Source organism: Tympanuchus pallidicinctus, unplaced genomic scaffold (genome assembly GCF_026119805.1).
Source record: "Tympanuchus pallidicinctus isolate F22 unplaced genomic scaffold, pur_lepc_1.0 scaffold1, whole genome shotgun sequence".
NCBI classification, from domain to species: domain Eukaryota; kingdom Metazoa; phylum Chordata; class Aves; order Galliformes; family Phasianidae; genus Tympanuchus; species Tympanuchus pallidicinctus.
The window spans coordinates 132,524-153,255 of NW_026294618.1; the positions used below are offsets into that span (position 1 = coordinate 132,524).

The 20,732-nt window shown below is 42.9% G+C and overlaps 2 protein-coding genes across 4 annotated transcripts in view; both read left to right on the plus strand.

Moving 5' to 3' along the window:
• The window catches only part of LOC128085658 (uncharacterized), a 222,382-nt gene that overhangs the window by 98,256 nt on the left and 103,394 nt on the right, over positions 1–20,732 (plus strand). The window lies entirely within an intron of this gene.
• On the plus strand, positions 14–19,281 carry GCFC2 (GC-rich sequence DNA-binding factor 2). 3 transcript variants are annotated; one of them, XM_052691444.1, is made up of 18 exons: positions 14–331; positions 678–788; positions 1,167–1,316; positions 1,870–2,061; positions 2,899–2,984; positions 3,922–4,037; positions 5,613–5,799; positions 6,743–6,866; positions 8,883–8,961; positions 9,988–10,100; positions 12,696–12,895; positions 13,452–13,599; positions 13,804–13,925; positions 14,938–15,014; positions 16,326–16,392; positions 18,088–18,234; positions 18,523–18,647; positions 19,087–19,281. In XM_052691444.1, exons 1-18 carry the CDS (start codon positions 49–51, stop codon positions 19,199–19,201), a joined length of 2,442 nt encoding a protein of 813 aa, XP_052547404.1. In that variant the 5' UTR covers positions 14–48; the 3' UTR covers positions 19,202–19,281. The 3 variants fall into 3 exon arrangements, with proteins under 3 accessions (XP_052547404.1, XP_052547414.1, XP_052547422.1); XM_052691454.1 differs by having other exon boundaries at positions 13,455–13,599; XM_052691462.1 differs by lacking the exon at positions 14–331 and having other exon boundaries at positions 700–795; positions 1,173–1,316.

The following is a 20,732-nucleotide window of genomic DNA, read 5'->3' on the forward strand; positions in this document are numbered from 1 at the left end:
GTCATCGCGCACGCGCTGTGCGAAGGCTGCGCGCGGGGGGACCGGGAAATGTTCCGCCGGGCCCCGCGCAACTTCCGCGGCCGGCGGCGCGCGGCTTCCAGCGGCAGCAGCTGCGGTAGCGACGGCGAGCGGGGGTCGACCTCCGCCCTACCGCCGGACCGCGACCCCGACGAGGAAGCGGAGTCCGGGGAAAGCGACGGGGACCGCGGTGGCGCCGCCTCGTTCCCTGAGGGCGCCCGAACCGCCGCAGAGCGACCGCTGTCCTCGGCGGAGCCGGCGCGGGGAGCTGGGGCGGTGCTGAGCTTCGGGAGCGACGAGGAGGAGCGGGGAGGTGGGCGATTGGGGGGGGGGAAGGGGGGGGGCTAATTAGCCCCGGGGCGGCGGGTGAGTGCGTGCAAACGACAAAATTAGTGGGCAGATAGCAGGTCTGGGCAGCTTGGGGGGGGGCCCTGTGTCGGTACGTTACACCTCCCCTGCCGTACTGAGAAGCCGTGCCGGATGTAAATTCAGTAGTGCTGGATCTCGAGTGACAGGGCCGTGGAATTAGGAGATGTAGTGCAGCTGAAGGCTCAAAATGTGTGCTGAGTGCGTGTGTCAGGATTGTGTGCTTTACACTTACGTGCCCGTATGCTGCTGGCTTTTTTAGTGTGTTACTCAGAACCATTCTGTCTGTCCAGGTGATGAGGGAGTTTTTAAAATCAAAAAGCCATCCTTCAATGAAGTGACGTTCAGAATTCAAAAGAAGAAAAGCCTGCTGTCCACAGGGAGCGAAGTTGATGAGAGCAAAAGTAAGTCCTTTTTAAGTTTAAAAAAAAAAAAGTTAGCATTAATTCTGCAAGAACATCATGAAATGCTTCAGAGTATTGTGCAAATACTGCTGTTAGGTGTCTTCTGTCTGTTATTTGATCTTGGGGTTTTAATATGAATGTGGGTAAAACAGGATCAAAGCGTGGAGATTCTTCTTGAGAAGATCTGGGTGTGCAAAACCTCTGCAGTAAATCAGAGGTGGTGGGACTGGGATAAATGTGTGCGTCAGCATCGCGTCTTTCAAACCTTTCAAAAAGCAAAGCTGTGACCTATCAGGGTGCAGATCTGATGGCATCTGGGAGCTCTTATGCAGCTTTTGTACATACATCTGTGGTCGTATTTTTTTTCTCTTAAAACAGAAATACCTCAGTTGGAGCCTGGGACTGGCAACGCTAAAGGTGCTCAAGAGGTAAAGGAAGAGAGTTATTCTTCACTAAGTGAGGACTACAATAGCACAGACTCTGAAAATGAATCCAACCCATCTCAGAGGAGGAAGGATTCATCACCAGGTCAGTTTCATGGACATTTTTAAGCATTTTTAGGACATTTTAAAGTTGTTTATGCTGAGCCAGGGCTGTCTTGAAAGAATAGTGGCAGTTGCGTGGTGTTTTTGGTTGCAGGTGTTTGTCATAATTCTGTGTTTGCTTCAGGAAGTAGATTAGAAATTATGACCGTTGATACTGGAAGAAATACAAAAGCAGCAAAAAATTATTTAATGGTTCATAATTAACTTTGAGATAAAAATTAACTTCACTGTTTTATTAGTGAAGTTTGAATTCCTTTGTTAATTGGTGTCGTAGTCTTGATCTTTTAAAGAGCTGGAAAAATGACAGGATGCTGATCTATTTGAAAGAAAAAAGTCTGAGGCTTGTTTTCAGGTTAAGAGCTGTTTTTTAAGGATCTCTTTCCATTTGTTTATATTCAGTATGGTAAGCTTCTAAGAAAAATATTGTTTTCAACTCAGGATTGTGCAGTGAGCCTGTGTTGTGGTGCTTGTTGACGCTCGCAGTGACAGAGCGCTGCTTTCCGTCTTTGGTGAGGTTTTGTTCCTCTTGCATGCAGGCTGCGTGGCGGCTGCTTGGGGGAGGCGTCCCCTGGCCAGGCCAGCAGATTATCTCCCCTTGGATGTTTCTGATGACCGTCAGCCTTCTTGGAGGAGAGGAAGCAGTGATTCAGAGGATGAGTCTGATATGAATGATCTCCGCTTTGTTCCGAAAATGAGAACGCTTAGGCAAAGGATGGCTGAACACATGGGTGAGTTTGTGCCTTTTCTCCCAGAGGCCGTGTCTTTCTTCTACTGATGTCTGTAAGAACATGAGCCTCGCCCACTAAAGAGTGCAGTGCAAAGTTTTGCTCTTGATCTTGACAGAAGACCATAAAGCTTGGTCTTTGGGGTTTGTATGGGATGTTATCCTGCTTTCCATGCACTGACATTACGACTGTTATTGAAAAGGGGTAAAAACAAACAAACAAAAAAACAACAAACCAAAGTAACCCAGCCATTTGGAAGTAAGCAAACTTACTGCATGCGAAGTGTATGTGGCTTTTCTGTTGCTTCTTAACTCATCTTGCTGTTTGTAGTTTCACTCACAAGGCACTGGTTTGCCAGGCTTGTAGACCAGTTGCTTTCTTATTTGGATAATGGTTGTAAGTAATGTGTAGATATGATCTGATTCTATTGTTGCCGTAAATGCTATGGAGAAACTTCTGTCTGTAGTAGATTGTGCATCTTAGAACACTGAAGCATTTTCTGTGTATGAGGTCCCCACGTTGCAGTCTAACTGTATTCAAAGTCTCATACGATAAGCAGGTTTGTTTTGATACATTTGATCTTTGTTCTTCTGGTACTGCAGCAATTTGGGAAACTGTTGGGTAAATGAACATGGATTCTGCAAAATCCAGTTCCCATTTCCAAATCTTCCAATGTGAAAATGGTCTTTGTGTGCAGGCTTTTCATCTGCTGTCATTTGTTTCTAAAACTTGTAATGGCTGTGGGAAGCATTATTGTTTTTGAAGGAGGAGGTTGGGTAAGGAGTAGGGAAATAGGTAAAGGGCATAATGATGTGTGCTAATGATTGATTTAACTTCTAGTGCCTGTGAGTGATGAATCAAGTGAAGATGAAGCAGAAACAAAGTGGGAAGAACAGCAAATTAAGAAAGCCCTCAAACTCCCTCAGGTGATATATGTGCTCTCCTAACTGTTGAAATTTGTTATTTGCTTACAGGCAAGAGAGAGAGATTTTTTTTTCTGTTAACTAATTGGCAAGAATGTTTTTTCTGATGAGCTGGAAGTTTTGCTTTTGGTTTGAATCTTCTGTATCAGACTACGAAAACCTGAGTTACCAGTTCGTATGTCAGAAGGGAAAGGTGTAGAAATTACTGCATGCCAAATGGAAATGGTTAGAGGATTGGGAAGATTGCTGCTGAATTTCAAATCCAGTATAACTGGGTTCTTAGGTCCTTGTACTCCTTTTGTTTCTGGAAACCCCTTTATTTTTGCTGTTCAGAAGATTGCAGAAGTTCTTAGTAACAGACCTTGGTCATGGACTTGATTACTTCAAGTCATTGTATTTGGGCTAGGTTTTACCTTACCAACTCCTTAGAATGCAGAATGTCATTTAATTTATATATTAAAATGGTTGGATGTGTTTTGTGTTTTTTTTTTCTTAGTTATTACATCAAGCAAAGTGGTCAGAATGGAAGTTCTATCTTTATCTTGGCTGTGGTTTATTTCTACTTTTTATATTTAAGATAGTAGTACTAGTGTGGTTTCAGCCATCGGTATCGAACCATTATATACTGCTGGAAGCTATTGATGTCTAAGAGGAGAGCTGCACTCCCTGAGTTACAGATTGTTTTGTACTGATGGATGTGCATGGTGTGTGCATTGGTACACTATAAATACACAGCTTTTTATATATACAGTTTTTGTGTTGTACAGAAATCACCCAATTTGATCATTGAAATATACATCTTTTTATTATATGCTTTATGCCTTCAAGTGGTATGTTTTGTTGATCTCTAAAGCTGCAGAGGCAAATCTTACATCAGTTGTGTATCAACTTATATTTAATTTCCATAAACTATGTATTGAAAGTGTTGCAATTCTCTTAGGAAACTTACAGTGATGCTTCCCTGTGTAAATCTCAACCAGCTAAACCTATGTGTGGTCCCTGTGTTTCCTTACCACCTGTGAACTTGGAAACTATAAAAAAGCAACTGACTGAAAGGTAAATACTGCTTTTAGTGTTAATTTCTGAGACTTATCCTTTCTTGTGAGTATTGAAGGGTTTGGGGGTTAGCTGTGTATTGTGCTTATTGTAATATTCAGCATTACAGATTTTAACTTCATCTGGCAGTGCTTTGTTGTAGGGGTGTGTTTGTACTTGTCAAGCATTTTATCACTTGTAAAAGTCTGCTGCTTTATGCTACATGCTAGTAGTTCTTAAAGGAGTGCAGGCACAATGCTTTGTCCAGGTAGGAGGACTTCACTCGGGGCAGGTAGGGCCGTCAGTCCTTCTGTCGCGGTTCTCTTTAGCCTGTTTAGACAGGGCAGGGGGCAGCTGGAATGTGCTGGGTGGAGCTGGGGACTTCAGGGTAGTGTGTGAGAAGGACCGATGGGGTCAGGCGTCCGAAGCTGCCGAGAGAGCCGGCACCTCTCAGTGCTGATGCAGCCAGAAGCAGCTGCTCTGATCCGCTCAGAGAGTGACATCATGCAGCTGAAACACAAACGTGTGCTGTTAACTTGTGTCAATCTCTGTGCACGTATACTTTTTGTACGGACTGCTGCTGGCTTCTTTGTGTTCAAAGAATTGCAACTGCAGTGGACTAAATATGTCTGTGGACTTGTATGCTTTTTTTGGCCTTGATCAGATGAAAGCAATGAATGAAATGAAGTGGCAGTTCAAGTGCAATCAAATGTGAAAGGCTATCAGGAGTGCAAAACCTATTTGGAAAGTAACAAGAAGGGGAGGGAGGACGTGTCTGCTAGTAATAGCTTGGTAATATTATGCCATAGAGATGTATTTAACGTCTTAAATGCTGAAATAACTTCTAAAGGCTGGTTTTTTTCTTTTCTTTTTTTAACTTCTGGTGCAATGGAGAACATCTTAATTGAATTGTTTTCATTGAAATCTGTTCTCTCCTTCAGAGAAGCAAATTAAATTAAAGTCTGCTTCTGGGTTCTGTTAAGATCTTTCTCAAACAGAGCAAACATATATGAGATACCAAAGGAGATTTTATTTTTTTAAGGAAAGAAAAAAGATTTGTAATAAATGTCAGCTTTTCTGAGGTATTTCATTTAATAACCAATGGGAGCTGTAAGCATAGGTTTTTGGGTTATAAGGTTAGTAACAGGAAGTTTCAGATGGTCTGTGCTGGGTAATGAGCACCAGGTAAGTGCTTATGTGCTTCTGTCCCTGCAGCTTGAATGAGGTTGGTGTGGACATACTGATGTATGCTGTGGTTCTACCCACATCAGCTGGGGGAGTATCTGCTCAGTGTGGCATCGCTAGGCTTGCCTTATTACGTTACTTGGGAGCATGTTGAGGAAAATGGGTCCAATGTCAGTGGGGTCCTTCAGAACTGCCACTGCGTGAGTGATGTTTGATGTTTCCAAAGCACGAATCTCGTCCACTCGCAGTGCTTGTGCAGATGTTGTGGGTGAGTCTTGCAGTTCTTTGCTCAAATGCAGGTGCTATTATCAGGCAAAGATTTTGTACTTTGTTGTAATTGGAAAGTGTTCAGAACTGCATTATCTGTTAACCTGTCATGGTTTTAATGGTCTGAGTGTTTTCCTTTTTTAGGATAGCATCATTGCAGGATGTGCACCGTGCTCACCAGAGGGAGTATGGAAAATATGTGGAGGACATTGAAAGTTCAAAGATAACCGTCCAGGAATTAGAGAAGTCTTCAGATGCTGCTATGAATTACAAATTCTACAGGGGCATGAAAACATATGTAGAAAACTTAGTAAACTGTTTCAATGAAAAAGTATGTATGTTTTCCTTCCCTTCCGCTCCTTGCCACCCATTTCTTTGAGATGATAAAGTTGCATTCTGTCAATGTAAGAATGAGATTTCTTGTTTGGAAATGATGATGAGAGATGACCAGTTATAGATCAGTTCTATCAGAAACTTGAGTGTAACAGGAAACAAAAGGAGAAACAGACCACCCCTCACAGTAACCTAAAATGATTAAGTTAGTATATGTACACTGACTTGGGCTGGGGGCTCACTGGATTGCGATGAATAAGAACAAAATGTTAATGGAAGTTTTCTTCAGGTGTAGTAACTGGAGTGTCCTAAAGCTGTATGAGAAGTGGGACGTACATTCAGTTTTGGGATCTCAAAATGTATTTGCTTTGCAACATGTGACTAGTAATAAGGATTTTGCATTAGGTTTCAGTTGGTTTTAGGTGAGTTGCGTGAGGATTTGTCTACATTGTCTGCTGTATTGCTTTCCTAAACTGCAAACCTTAAGTATTTTTTTTAAAAAAAGGTTGAAGTTGGAAGATGCTGCTCAAAGTTTGACCTCGATGAAAGTAGTCTTACAGAAAGTGCTGTCAAATCTAATTAATGTCAGTTGTGTTGCAGCCTGAGAGTCTTTTCTGTGTAACTTTGAAGTGTACAAGTGTTGGTTGATGTGCTTCCTCTGGTGGCTGGGTGTACAAAGGCAGATTGTAAGCAGACTGATTACACCAATGGTGTCCTGTTAAACACTTTCTGACAGGGTCTGAGGTAGTCTTGTAGTAGGCAGTTGGCCTATTCCGTTGGTAGTTTTCAGTCTCAAGCAACCTGAAAAATTCCAATGAGCAGGTTCTTGCTTTTCAGTCTGTAATACTCTTGTTCTCACTTCACCGTCATGCTTGAAAGCCAGTGGAAATTGTTCTTTCATTTTGCTTTTTCAAACCTGATTACTGTTAACCATATTTCAGCTGAAATACATAGATGAGCTAGAATCTGCTGTACATGCACTTCTTCAGCAACGAGCCACATCAGCACTGAAACGAAGGCAAGATGACCTGAAAATGGAATCTGCTTATATGCAGCATCTGGCAGGTTAGTGTGAAGTTACAAGTTACTTTCTCATTGAAATCTCTTTCTTGAAGTAGAAGCACAGTTAATTTTTGGATTATATTTCGTGTTCATGTTTAATCTTTGCTCCCTCTCTGTTGTCAGTAGGCATATTGTGCCCAGTACATTAGTTGAACCCCTCACCTAAGTAAGACTCATAGTATCATTTTTTGTGGTATAATAGTGAGTACAGCATGACCAAATGCTTACTCAGTTTTGAATTACTCATCTCAGTGGTTGCCTTTCAGCACTTGAAAAGAAAAATGGAGTCAGTTTTCTAGTAGCTGTTAAGCAGATGGAGGATCCTGTTCTATATGAATATGTGAAAAAGCAGTGCATTTACCTGGTGACATCGCTTGACATTGGTGTTCTTAAAGCTGTGTGTGTGCTTAAAATGCAGATTTCAGACTGGGCAGTTATGTGAAGGGCGTAAAGAAATAAAAGGTGAAGGACTGTTGTGGCTGCCCCATCCCTGCAGGCATTCAAGGCCAGGCTGGATGTTGCTCTGGGCAGCCTGGTCTGCTGGTTGGTGACCTACACACAGCAGGGGGATGTTCAACCTGTTTTTGAATAAAATAAGATTTTATTCAAAACAGAGTCTGTCTTGTTACTGTAAGGAAAATTGCAATTTTCACATCTTGTGTTTTCTTTCCACGCTGATGTGTTGTTTGTATGTAAAGTGAGTCTTCACCTGTTGCTGTTTAAGGAAACAAGCAGAAAATCCACTTTAAACCTGTTTAGGAAAGCAAAAAACAGTGTGCTAGGAGCTGCAGTGAGCAGTCAGAGACCAGGTGCACCAGTTTCTTGTAACTGCCACTGGTGGATTCATATTTCTGAACACACAGGATAAAGTGCTGGCGAGTGAAAACTGTCTGCGTGTATAATTTTGTAGTGCAGAGTCTGCGAGCAGGTGTGAAGAGGAGAAGAGTACTTGTTTTAGTAGCAGCCAGTTAAATACTATTTTCAGCTTATCAGAAGTGAATCTGTACTTGAACGTTTAAGAGAGCTTTTAATTGTGTTCCCTATATTTTATATTATTTTTTTATATTTATATAAGTTGTACTTAATGGAAATGCTGTATTTTCTTATACTGCAGTATGTCAGTAGGGACAGCTGGTTTTGTATCTTGCGTGCGCTTAAGCCAGCGGACACTGGTACAGATGAACAGCCCAAGCAGAACTTGCTTCTAGTTTCTGCTTCTCTGTTGAACCAAGGACTCAGCAGGGGTGATTTGGGACATACAAGGGGACACAAATAACAGGAGACAGTGGGGAGCTGACTGTTGAAATCTAAATGCAGTAACATGTAAATTTTGGAAGTTGGAACTAAGCCCCGATAGCTGCTCGGTTCACTGCGTGGCTTCGTGCTCAACATGCAGGCTCAGTCCCCACACTTGCCTTTTACACTGTTAGGAACAGGCTGTGGTAGGCACTGTTCGCTTCCATGCAAGACTGGGAAGCAGTGAGCTGGTATTTCATCGCTTGTTACAAGGTGTAAAGCAAACAGAGGTGACGTGGAGCCTTTATTTGGGATACTGTAGAACACTGCAGGCACTATAGAACAGGAGGGCAAAAAAGAATTGACTGATAACTGGCAACAGCTCAAAAAGAGTGAGCTCAGGGATGTAGCCCTTTCTGGTTCTAACTTGTGTGCAGCTGAGGGGGTGCAAACCATGCAGACTGTGCATGTGGGTGTGCTCTGGGAGGTGCAGCTGGAAGCATCACAAGGGGAGAAAGGAAGGGTGAATCTGGGGTCCCTCCCTCTGCTCACTCTGGTGCTCACCTTGCTGGCTCTGGCTGTGACCTGGTCAGTCCCCCTGCACGAGGGAGCAGCCACATCTGTCCTACAGTTCATTTATAATATTGACTGTACTTTACACTGGGCACTGCTAGAATTTTTCATCAGGAGGTTTTATTTACTTTGGTTAGTTTCCACGTGAAGAGCAGAAGCAGAATCAGTGTTCTGCATTCACCTCTTTGTCTTGTTCCTGTCTTCTGGTAGCTGGGAATGGCAAACCAACTACTGATGGACTGGAAAGTGATGAAAGGATGAAGCTTCTGAAAATGCGTGAGCATCGAAGGTAGCTATTATGTATGATAGCATTATCTGTAATAAATGTATATTTGCTTCCTGTCACACAGGGATGAAGGTGAATCTGTGGGGTTACACACATATGCAAAAGCTCAGGGTATTTGGAAAGCATCTGTTTGTTAATGGGGTTCTCTTCATGCTGATTGAAATCTGAATGTTAATAGGTATTATTAATGTAAAGTAAGTTGAAGTGAGACTGTTCGTGAAACTGAGAGTAGATCTTCCCTGCTGCTAGAATAAATAATATTGTGACTGTATGTAGAAATACATTCTTGTGATTGTTGCATAGATAACAAAAATAGGCAGGTGGTATTGCTGCTGCTGGGGTGGCAGTGGGTGCAGAGGAACATCTAACCTGTGCTCTGTTATCAGTGGAGGCCACATGGTACATTTTGAATGTCTGTGTTCAGTCTCCTGCTGACCTGAAGTGAATGGGAGCTCTGAAACCTTCAGTTGCATTGGTGCCTTGACTCTTGACTCATACAGTTGACTCATACAGTTAAGGACTTAAGAGTTTTAATGGTTGAAAAATAATGTAGTAAAACTTTGCTTGAAGCAAACTGTTAACCTTTAATGTTAAGCGATGTCAATAACTACAGACAAGATCTATGCTATGCAAATATGTGTAAATATAATTTTCTCATGTCAGATGCAAACTGTTGATTTTGCAGGCTCTTATGGGACGTGGTGCCAGGACTGACATTTTTGAGCCCCTTGGAGGCAGTCACAGTTTCTGTGCAAGTTGTTGCATAAGCAGTGTAGAACTAAGACTGCTGAGAGCAGTGGTTTCTTGTACACTACCTCTATTGGGGATAGTAAGAAGTTCCACGTCAGTGTTTGGTGTTTCAGGTGGGAACCTTACTGTTACGCACCACAGAGACACAGGCTGTAATTCTGCTTCCTGATTGCGTTTCCTTAGGCTGTTGCTCTCACCACGTGTTTTTGGTCTATCATTGAGCTTCCTTTTGTGTATGTATGCGGGGAATAACTCACCTGTGTTCACTACAAAATGCAGGGCTTGCAGACGGCAGCTGAGAGAACGTTCACAGACAGCTGGGCACCACGAAGGCATGTCGAGTGATGATGAACTGACTGTGACGGAGTTGGCTGAATTCCAGAAGAGCAGAGGTTGGTCAGTAGATGAGAACAAAATTCCTCCGATGTTTAGAAGGATTTTCAAAGGAGAGTGAAGAAATACTCCTTTTGAATGGTATACCCTTTATTTTCACAGAATCACAGAATTGTAGGGGTTGGAAGGGACCTCTAGAGATCATCGAGACCAACCCCCAGCATAATTCTACAGCATAGAATTAATGCATGTAAATGATTCTGACCAGTGACTTAGGAAGAACAGACATGATTGTAGGCTTCTGTAGTGTGATAGGTTTTTTGTTTTTTTTTTCCCAAAGTTGGAATGTATTTTAAATTGAGATTTTAACTGCCCTGATTGAGCAGGTCATGAGGAGCTGGGAGAGGCATGATGCATATTTTCTGAATAACAGAAGGATTTTCTTGTCTGAGATTTTAAGAGACATACAAAATATGAAATGTAATGGATATTTCATAGAATCACAGAATCACAAGGTTGGAAATGACCCATAAGATCATCCAGTCCAACTGTTTCCTCATCACCATTGCCACCACCAGCACTAAACCACATCACGCAGCACGTCATCCAGGCGCCTCTTGAGCACTGCCAGGGATGGCGACTCCACCACCTCCCTGTGCAGCCATTGCATGCCTGACCACCCTCTGAGAGAGACAGTTCTTCCTTATGTCCAACCTAAACCTCCTCTGGTACAACTTGCAGCCATTGCCCCGTGTGCTGCTCGTTGCCTGGGAGAAGAGGCCAAATCCCTCTTCACCACAGCCTCCCTTCAGGAGGTTGCAGAGTGCAGTCAGGTCTCCCCTGAGCTCCTCTTCTCCACACTGAACAATCCCAGCTCCCTCAGCCGCTCCTCATCAGCCCTGTGCTCCAGACCCCTCACCATTTCGTTGCCCTTCTCTGCACACGCTCCAGGGCTTCAACATCTTTCCTGTAGTGAGGAGCCCAAAACTGAACCCAGCACTCGAGGTGCGGCCTCACCAGTGCTGAGTACAGGGGATGCTCACCTCCCTGCTCTGCTGGCCATTTCTAATGCAGGCCAGGATGCCGTTGTCCCTCTTGGCCACCTGGGCACACTGTGGGCTCATGTTCAGCCGAGCATCAACCAACACCCCCCGGTCCCTTTCCTCTTCACACTCATCCAGCCACTCACCCCCAAGCCTGTAACACTGCATGGGGTTGTTGTGCCCAAAGTGCAGAACCTGACATTTGGCCTTGTTGAACCTCATCCCATTCACTTCAGCCCAGCTATCCAGCCTGTCTAAATCCCTCTGCAGGGCCTCCCTGCCCTCAGGCAGATCAACACCACCTCCCAGCTTGGTGTCATCTGCAAACTTGCTGAGGATACACTCAATGCCTTCATCTAGGTCATCAATAAAGATATTAAACAAGATGGCCCCAGTACCGACCCCTGGGGGGCACCACTTGAAGCGGGTCGCCAGCTGGACTTCACTCCATTCACCACGACCCGCTGGGCACGGCCCTGTAGCCAGTTCCTTACCCAAAGCAGTGTCTATCTGTTCAGACCACGGGCAGCCGTTTCCCCAGAAGAAGGCTGTGAGGGACCGTGTCAAAGGCTGTGCTGAAGTCTAGGAAGACTGCATCAACAGCCCTTCCCTCATCTATCAGACTGGTCACCCAGTCGTAGAAAGAGATGAGGTTGGTCAAGCACGACCTGCCTTTCACAAACCCGTGCTGGCTGGGTCTGATCCCCTGGACACTGCATACATGCCATGCAATCTCGTCCGAGATGATTTGCTTCATAACCTTCCCTGGCACTGAGGTCAGGCTGACAGGCCTATAGTTCCCCGGATCCTCCCTGCGGCCCTTCTTGAAGATGGGAGTCACATCAGCAAGCCTCCAATCCTCTGGAACCTCACCAGTTAACCAGGAGCATTGATAGGTGGCCGAGAGGGGCTCAGCAATCAGCCCCGCCGGCTCCCTCTGCACCTGAGGGTGCAGCCCATCCGGTCCCATGGACTTGTGACAGTGCAGACAGAGGAGGAGCTCTCTGACTGTCTCCACTGGAATTGCTGGGGGCAAATTCTGAGCTGCGTCCCAGACTTCCAGATCGGGGCATGAAGAGCCCAGAGGATGACTGATCTGACTATTAAAGGCAGATGTAAAGAAGGCATTGAGGATCTCAGCCCTCTCCTTGTCCTCAGTGACCACATTCCCTGCTGCATCCAGTATAGGATGAGAATTATCTTTGATTCTTCTTTTGCCATTGATATATTTATAAAAGGATTTTTTATTGTCTTTTACTGCAGAGGACAACCTGAGCTCAAGTTGGGCTTTCGCCCTCCTAACTTCCTCCCTGCATACCTTGGCTACTTTGTAATCTCCCTGTAATTTCTCCTTTGTAATTTCAATCCAGGCAGTTGTTCAGAATTGCAGAAGTCTTTTTGTTGTCTTCTGTATTATTTTTTTTCTGAAAAAGGCTTTGCCAGAGTGCTGGTTTTAAAACTCATTTTGGTGTAAGAGGTGTGAAAGAGGAAACACAAATGCTGTTATCATAAAGATATCTCTTACGCTCTGTAGATGCATAAACTGTTCATCTTATGCCTCAATTAATTCTGTGGTTGTTTCTTTTTATTCCTATTGAATATTATCCATAGATAACATTTTAGAGGAGAGTAGGAAAATCTTTGAAGATGTCCATGAAGATTTTTATGACATCAGAAAAATCCTGTTGAAATTCCAGGAGTGGAAAGAGAAGTTTCCCGACTCTTACTGCGATGCTTACATCAGTTTTTGCCTGCCTAAGCTTTTAAATCCATTAATCAGAGTTCAGTTAATAAATTGGAGTCCTCTTGAGGTAGGTGTATCACCAGACTTTATTTTTGTGAAAAGTTTTGTGTGTGTTTGTGCATTATTATATCATGTAGGCTCCTGTGTGGGCAATGCTCTGCCGTGTTTCTGGTCTGTGCCGTCTTTGCGTCTTGTTTACTTGCCTGATGCACTCATCTTGTCAGCTAACAAAGATCTGTGGGTATTTCTGGCAGCTCAAAGTATGACAGGACATTTGCAGGGAAGAATTCTGTGCAGAAACTTTGCTGTGGATTCTAGAGGCATTCCAGAGCTTGATAAGTGTTTTAACTAGAAGGAGGACATCTTTTCCCCTTGTCAGGTTGCTTGTATACGAGTCGCTTGCATCTTTATTAATGCGGTGTTGTTTGCTGACGTTTTGACAACCCTACCTTCTGAAATCTGGCTTTAAATTCAGTTTTAGCTTGCTGCTTTGGTCCATTCGGTGATTAGAATCCATGTAAAATTGTTAAATGAGGATCTTTTGGTATCATTGGATGTATTTTTGCATGGAGTTTTTCTCTCAATCCTGACCAGCTGAGCAACTAATAGGAATGATCTTTCAGCAGAATTCTACAGACTTGGAAGAGATGCCCTGGTTCAGAGCTGTGAAAGAATTCAGTGATGCCAAAAAGTCATCTGAATCAAAAAGAGATCCTGATGAAGAAGTTTTGCCCAGAGTGATTGAAAAAACTATTCTGCCAAAAATTACAGGTACGGTAAGGTTGTCTTGAGAATGTTTACTGCAGCTAGCTAATCAAACCTTAAATAAGTGGTAAATGTAACTCAACATAATTTTACAATTACTTGTTGAGGTTACTGTGAATGAAAGGTTTAGCTTTTTGAGTGTTTACTTCCTTGAAAGTAGAGCATATAGCCAGTTGGATATCATGAATGAAATAAATTCCTATTTTTCAGCATTTGTAAAGAGTGTGTGGGATCCTTTATCAACTTCACAGACTGAGAGCCTTATACAGCTTTGCCATAACGTGCTTGAACAACAAGTCCTGTCCAGAAGTGAGCGCAGCCAAGCAAGACAGGTAAAGGCTGTTGTGGTAATGGGGAAGGAAGTTCTTGATCCTGTGCGTGCACTTTCTGTGCTTGCTTCTGTGTGCCCCTAGGATGACCTGAGGTTGTTCAGTTCTGATTAATTTCTGTATAGTCAGAAAACTGAACAGTTACCATCTCAGTATTCTGAAGATTATGGGGCACGGGGCACCCCTGAGACAGGTGTCAGTCTGTGTGCCTAGAAAAAGCGTGCCTGTCCCTGTCAGAAATCTATTTGAAGACTGAATCATCTTGCTTTATCACAATAAAAATTGTCAGAAATTTTGCACTAGCATGGAAGTATCCTTTAAAATTTGATATTTAAATACTAGTAGTATTCCAGTGGTCGGCTTGGTTTGTTTTTAGCCCTAACATAGACATGGACGAGAAAAACAAGGAATTCTTTATTCTCCCAGCAAAAATGGGAAAAAAAATCCCAAAATATGAGTTAACGGCTAGGAGAAAGGCTACTGCACTTATCTTGGTGATCATGTCATAATTACTTTATGGGAGTTTTCACTGCAGCATGCCCTTAGCCCAGTTCTGCTTTCATTCTCACGTAAATCTGGGAGTTTATCCAGTGTAAAGGAGGTGAAACTAAGTTGATGTTTAGGCCCTTAATATGAAAAGAAATAACAAACGTTTTTGCAGTCACTGCTCTTGACTTCAAGTAGACAACTTGAGGTAGAATTCTGTTTGCATAGTAGCCATGGTGTTTTGTTGTGGTTTTTTAATAGAACTACATAGCTGGAAAATCTTGTTATCCAACAGGATTTTATTTAAAAACAAAAAAAAAGATGGTTAGAGCTGAGACTCGTTCACAGGTCTTTAATGTAGTAACAATCTTAGTGTGTATTATATACAATGTCACTTCCATTCAGCTCAATTAGCATTTTGCTTTTCCACATTAACAAAGTAAGTGCCTAAAATTGTTGTAAATGGACCAAATGTTGTGAGGATATGTTAATATTTTTCTTTTTTTTTTCTTTTTTTTCTTTTTAACAGGATTTGATTCACGGGGTTGTCCTGAGGATGAAGAAGTCTGTAGAGGAGGATGTCTTTATCCCTGTGTATCCTACAAGGTGAGCTGACTCTGGGAATTATTTTTTTTTACTTTTAAAAATTTTTATTTTTAGTCACAGAATCACAGAACTGCTCAGGTTGGAAAAGACCGTAAAGACCATCAAGTCTAGCTGCAGCCTAACCTCTTTTTTTAGCCTTTATTCTATTTTTCTGTGCCTTTTCCCCACAGGCGTAGGTGAAATATATTGTAGGCATCAATGAACAAGTGGAACAGATGTGCCTTCTACTGTTTCATTATAGGAATAGTTACCAAACATTAATGTTTATGAACTCTTTCTGACAAGAGCAACTCTGCAGTCAGCTTCATGCTTTTTTGCTCCTAAAACTAAAAGCTTTCATAAATGGAAAGATTTTAGTTTTAGTATAATTAGTTTAGCTTCTAGTACAACTGGAGGCTGGTTTTGTGATATTAGAGCAGCTGAGGGCTCGTGTTATTTTTGGTGGTCTGTTCCCCCTTCTACTCTTGACTCCTCCTTTCTTTCCTGAAATAGTTTATATTGCTGGTGCTTATTGCTTGATTACAGAATCACCAAGGCTGCAAAAGACTCACAGGATCACCCAGTCCAACCATCCACCCACCACCAATAGATCTCACTAATCCTTGTCCCTCAACACAAAATCCAACCGTTCCTTGATCACCTCCAGGGTCGGTGACTCCACACCTCCCTGTGCAGCCCATTGCACTGCCTGACCACTCTTTCAGATAAGCAGTATTTCCTAACATCCAGCCCAAACCTCCCCTGGCGCAGCTTGAAGCCATTCCCTCAAGTTCTATCACTGTTACATGAGAGAAGAGGCCGACCCCAGCTCACCACAGCCTCCCTTCAGGTTGTTATGGACAGCAATGAGGTCTCCCCTGAGCCTCCTCTTCTCCACACCAACAATCCAGCTCCCTCAGCTGCTCCTCATAAGGCCCCATTGTGCTCCACACCCCTCACCAGCTTTGTTGCCTTTCTTTGAACATGGTGCTCTTAGAGAGAGGATAACTAGAAAGAGCCTGGTAGATGTGGGGTTAAGATCCAGCTAGGAGAAAAGTGTTGCTAAACCTGATGCAGCATGTTTGTGTGGTTGCAAGCAGTGTTGTTCTGGTCAGAATCCATTGAACACAGACTGGAGTGTTTCCAATTGCAATTCCTGTGGGTACTGTCACGAGTTCAAATTAACAGCTGTTTCCTTAGATTTTATTCTGGCTGTCACTGCTGAAAGAATTCCGTAACTGTAATTCATCAGTGCTTAAGAGATGAATTGTCTGTTTGTCTTATTTTAAGGACAAACAAAACCCTTATTTTACCTTTTCTTTCTCTGACCAGCACTGTGGAAGACAAATCATCACCGTGTTCACAATTCCAAGAAAGACGGTTTTGGTCAGCTGTGAAGGTAAAGAAACAATACTGATCTTCTGAGAAAATCATTTCAGTTAAAAGTAGGTGGTAGTCTTTGAGGAAATGTACCTTAAGTCTGCTGTGTGTGATGACAAGGCCATGGTAACAGCCCTGCGTCGGCTCCCTGCTGCCATGTTGCACATCCCTGTAGAAAAGCCGGGGAATGGGGGAATGGTGAGGACTTGCCACATTCACTCCTAGGGTGAGCTGTTGTGTAAGGGTTTGCATGGGCAGATGCAGAGCAGACAAGAGGGAGCTTAATACTGATTCCGATGCCCAGCAGAAACAAAGCAGACAACTTGGACCATCTTCTCAGATTGTGTATTGCCTGATTTAAACGCGTTGTCAAATAATGCATGTTTGTAAAAGAGAGACCGGTGGTCCTTCACTGCGGATTGAAGTTCTCTCCTTTGAGTTTGTTTTCCATCTTTGCTGTCAATGTTCTCTTTAGGAGTGATGTGTAAAATAGGTTTAAATGTTCTTGTATCGGGTACCTCAGGTATCTGTTGACAGTTGGCCACTATTTTTTTCTGGAGTGAAGTCATGAATTATGTAACCCAGTGTCAGAAGTTCTGCAGGTTGTGCATTAAACTCTTTAGGTCTGTTCAGCAGCATATTAGAGTGACTTATCTGTGTTTGAGACTGCTGTTGTGCAGCCCCTATTTGTGCTGTCTTTCAAAGCAGGTGATCATCTGTAGACTCTATTGGGAATGGCCTCTAAGGCAAGCCCAGAAATGGTATGGCAGAGCTCAAATAAGGGGCTGGGCAAGAGGTGGGATGGGAGCTATTTTGAAACAAAAGTACAGCTGATGAGACTTTGATGTTTGTGCCATCATACAGTCTGACTTTCGTAGCAGCTGGTGGAGTCAAAAGGAAGTGTCCTGTCAGACACAGAGAGATACGCAGTAGCCATGGGCTTTGTGACTGCTTTCTGACTGGTGAGCTGAGACCACGCACTGTGTGTGTGGGTGAAACACCTCGAGGGTAACAGTTACCTTGAAATTCTGCATTGAGGGGAAACCAGGGATGTTCTTACGCTGGGCTTAAATCTTTTTAAATAGTCATTTTGACAGTGATAGGGTAACTAAAGACAACTCTTGCTAACTAATAATACTGAGATCAAATACAAAAGAATCTTTTTGCTGCTATGGACCAAGGCTACCAACCTCACCTGTGTTAAGAGGCTGATGGCATGTAATCTTATGTAGCGGATGCAGTAGTGGGTGGTTTTGTTTTGTTTTGTTTTCATTCTGTCACAAGATGCTCTCAAAGGTTCACTTAGAATTGGATCTCAGTTGCTGTTGATCCCTGCTTCTTGCTGGGCTTGGTGTCTTTGTACATGTGTACACCTTCAGATTTGACCACTGGCTTTTCTCTGAAAAAATACAGCATGATTCTTTTCTGTTCTTGGGTGTCAGCAAATGGGAAGGGTGACATGCTCCTTATTTCCTGGGAGGTGATGTGTGTATGTATTAGGGTGCAGCTCATAGCACGTGTAAAATTAATCCACTTCAAAATATTATTTACGATACGTAGCTTTTTAGTGGCTAATTGGCAGTAAGCTTGGAGAGAATAAATCCTATTTTTTGAGTAGTGAAATTGGATGCTGCGGTATCCTTTAAGTTCAACAAAGAGGTTTAACACGCCTCCCGCCTCCAAATATGCCTGTTCTGTGTCTTCATCTCTGCAGCTGCTCTCCAATGTTCTGCTTTGGGATGGGATTGTAGAGGAAGACGTGCTCCGAGATTTGGGACTCAGCAAGCTGCTGAACCGTTACCTTCTTCTGAACCTCTTCAACACGCCACCAGGGCCAGAAAACATAGAGAAGTGTAAAAAGGTGAGAAGTCTCATTTCCATGGGGACAGATGTAGTCTGAAGATGAAATATAATTATTTAACATCTAATTTTTTTTATGACCTTGGTGTATAAAAGCATTTTAAAAGCCTATGAGCCAATGCTTGCTTTGGGAATAACTGCTTATAATGACGATCCTGTTTTTTGAAGAATAAGCACAACCAGTAATAACTGAACTAGCCAGAAGGAGAATTCTCTGTCAGAAGTGGTGTGACTTAGTTTTACTGAGTCTTTTTTTTTTAACCTTCCAACTTTCTGTCTGGGGGAGCAGGTGGCTGCGTGCTTCCCACAAAGGTGGTTCCACAATCTCGGAAGCGGCTCAACTCTCCCTGAGTTACTGAACTTCTGCCAGCATTTGCTTCAGTGTGCACGTGTGCTCCACAGGAACAACCACAGGTAAGAAATCACGCCTTCTTTGGGATGCAGCACTGCCTCATATACTTCATGCTAATATTTCTTTTAGGGACGTGGTTCAGTGGGCACGGTGTTGATGGGTTGACAGCTGGACTAAATGATCTTTGTGGTCTTTTTCAACCTTAATGATTCTACGATTCTTAAATTCCTCAAGTCTCACCAATTTAACACTTTCAGTGATGTACTTCCAACATCTACATACAAAACATGCGATCCATGATGTAAAATGGAGTGCTTTTACAGTACTAGTTCAGGTTAGTTTGAGGCTCTGGATGTTGGGTGCAGTTAGTGGTCAGTGTAGCTAAAAGCACCAGGTGACAGCCAGGGAGAATTCTCTGCCTCTCTTTTAAATAGACTTCAGCTTTACTGATTTTGAAGTCAGGTGTGAATGTGCTGCTATATCAACTTTTTTTTTTAATAGTGATGAAACCGAAGAAGTTATTCTCCTGATGGTGAAAGTCAAGGCTCTGTGTATTGCTGAAGAGTTCATTGAAGAGTACAAACTGGAACATCTGAGATCTGTGATCAGAAAATAAGGATTTCTTTGAAACAGCAGTTCTTTTACTGAAACAACCTGGTGCTCACTCTAAAAAAAGTGGTAATGTTTAATTAGTGGACCTGCAGTCATCAATGTGAAGCGCAGGAGTTCTGCAATGAACGACAAAGCCTGAGTGCTTCCTTCTTTGGGGAAGGAGGACTGGAATAAGGAGGTGCCTGTAACGTTACTGCTGCTGCTGTGCACACAGCTTCACAAGCTGTTTTCAGCTCCATACCAAATCACTCTGACTCGGAGCCACTGAACTCTATCTCATTGCCCACTTAATGAGAGAACTCTGCCAAACTCACTTTTTCACTCAGCAAGCTTGTCATAGCTTTTTGATCCTGGCACAAAAGCAGGTCTGTGTGCAGGGAGGAGTTTGATCTGTGAACATCCTGATGGTAAACGGGTGTTCAGGAAGGTAAGAAGCTGCACAGGAGAACATCTTAACATCTGTGTCTGTTCTTCTCCAGAGTGTGGTCTGTAGTGGAGCTTTGTGCTTGACATACAGACTGCACTTGGTGCACGGACCTGGAGTTGTCACACCCTGATTTATCAGACAAGCAGAAGAACAACTCCAGTTACCTTCTAGTAACTGACTTTCTAAGCAAGTCTTACTTTGGCTTCCCAGTAAGACACCTCATTTCATTGTACCCGTGTCAGATTTCTAATGTAGTATAACTTTGTCTATGTGCAGTAAATATTACTGCTGCAGAATAAAAAGGTTTATTGTAGAAACAGCAGTGCATCACAAATTCTAAGCTCATCAGTTCCTGTTTCTCTGAAATGTTATGTGTCTAACATTTAACTCTTGGAGGCTTTTATATTCCCTACGATTTTTCTATTTTTTATGACAGAATATATATTTTTGTAAACTATTTTAACTGTAAATAGCATTGATCAGTGTTACAGACAAAAGATGACTTAAAATAAAAGCAGAGCAATTATTTTGAAGAGTAAAGATATTTTTGTGTTAATAAGACTTCTAACATTTTCAAGGCTTGAACATATGGCAGTAATGTCATGTGAAGCATGGATAAAAACTCTGCCACCACTGGCACTTCATTATCTTCAGGAACTGGGAGCGCTGTGGTAAACAATTGTGTACTCCTACTTTCCTGAGTGCAAAGGAAATGTAACTGCTCAGTAATTAGCTCGAGCTTGTGATCTCACTGCTTGCTTTGTCTCTTCTCCTGCTTCCTCATTCATGTTGAAAGTTGCTCCTGAAGAAATTATCCTGTGTTGCTATGAAACTGGAATAGATTCTATCATACTTGACCTGTTGGTGCTTCTTCCAGTGGCTGCAGACATCACTTGTCATCACTTGTCAGAGGGGAAGGCAATTTTTACTGGAGCTCAGACCCCCATCGCAGCTGAGTATCTTGAGACCCTACTGTGCACGGGGCGCTGAACCTTACCCCGCTCACACGACCTCATCTGACTAACAGCTCATCTGGCTTCGTTCTTTCACGCTGGTTTCAGAATGTTTGTATTGCTGCTTTGTTGTCAGGTGATTACTGGTGCTTTAC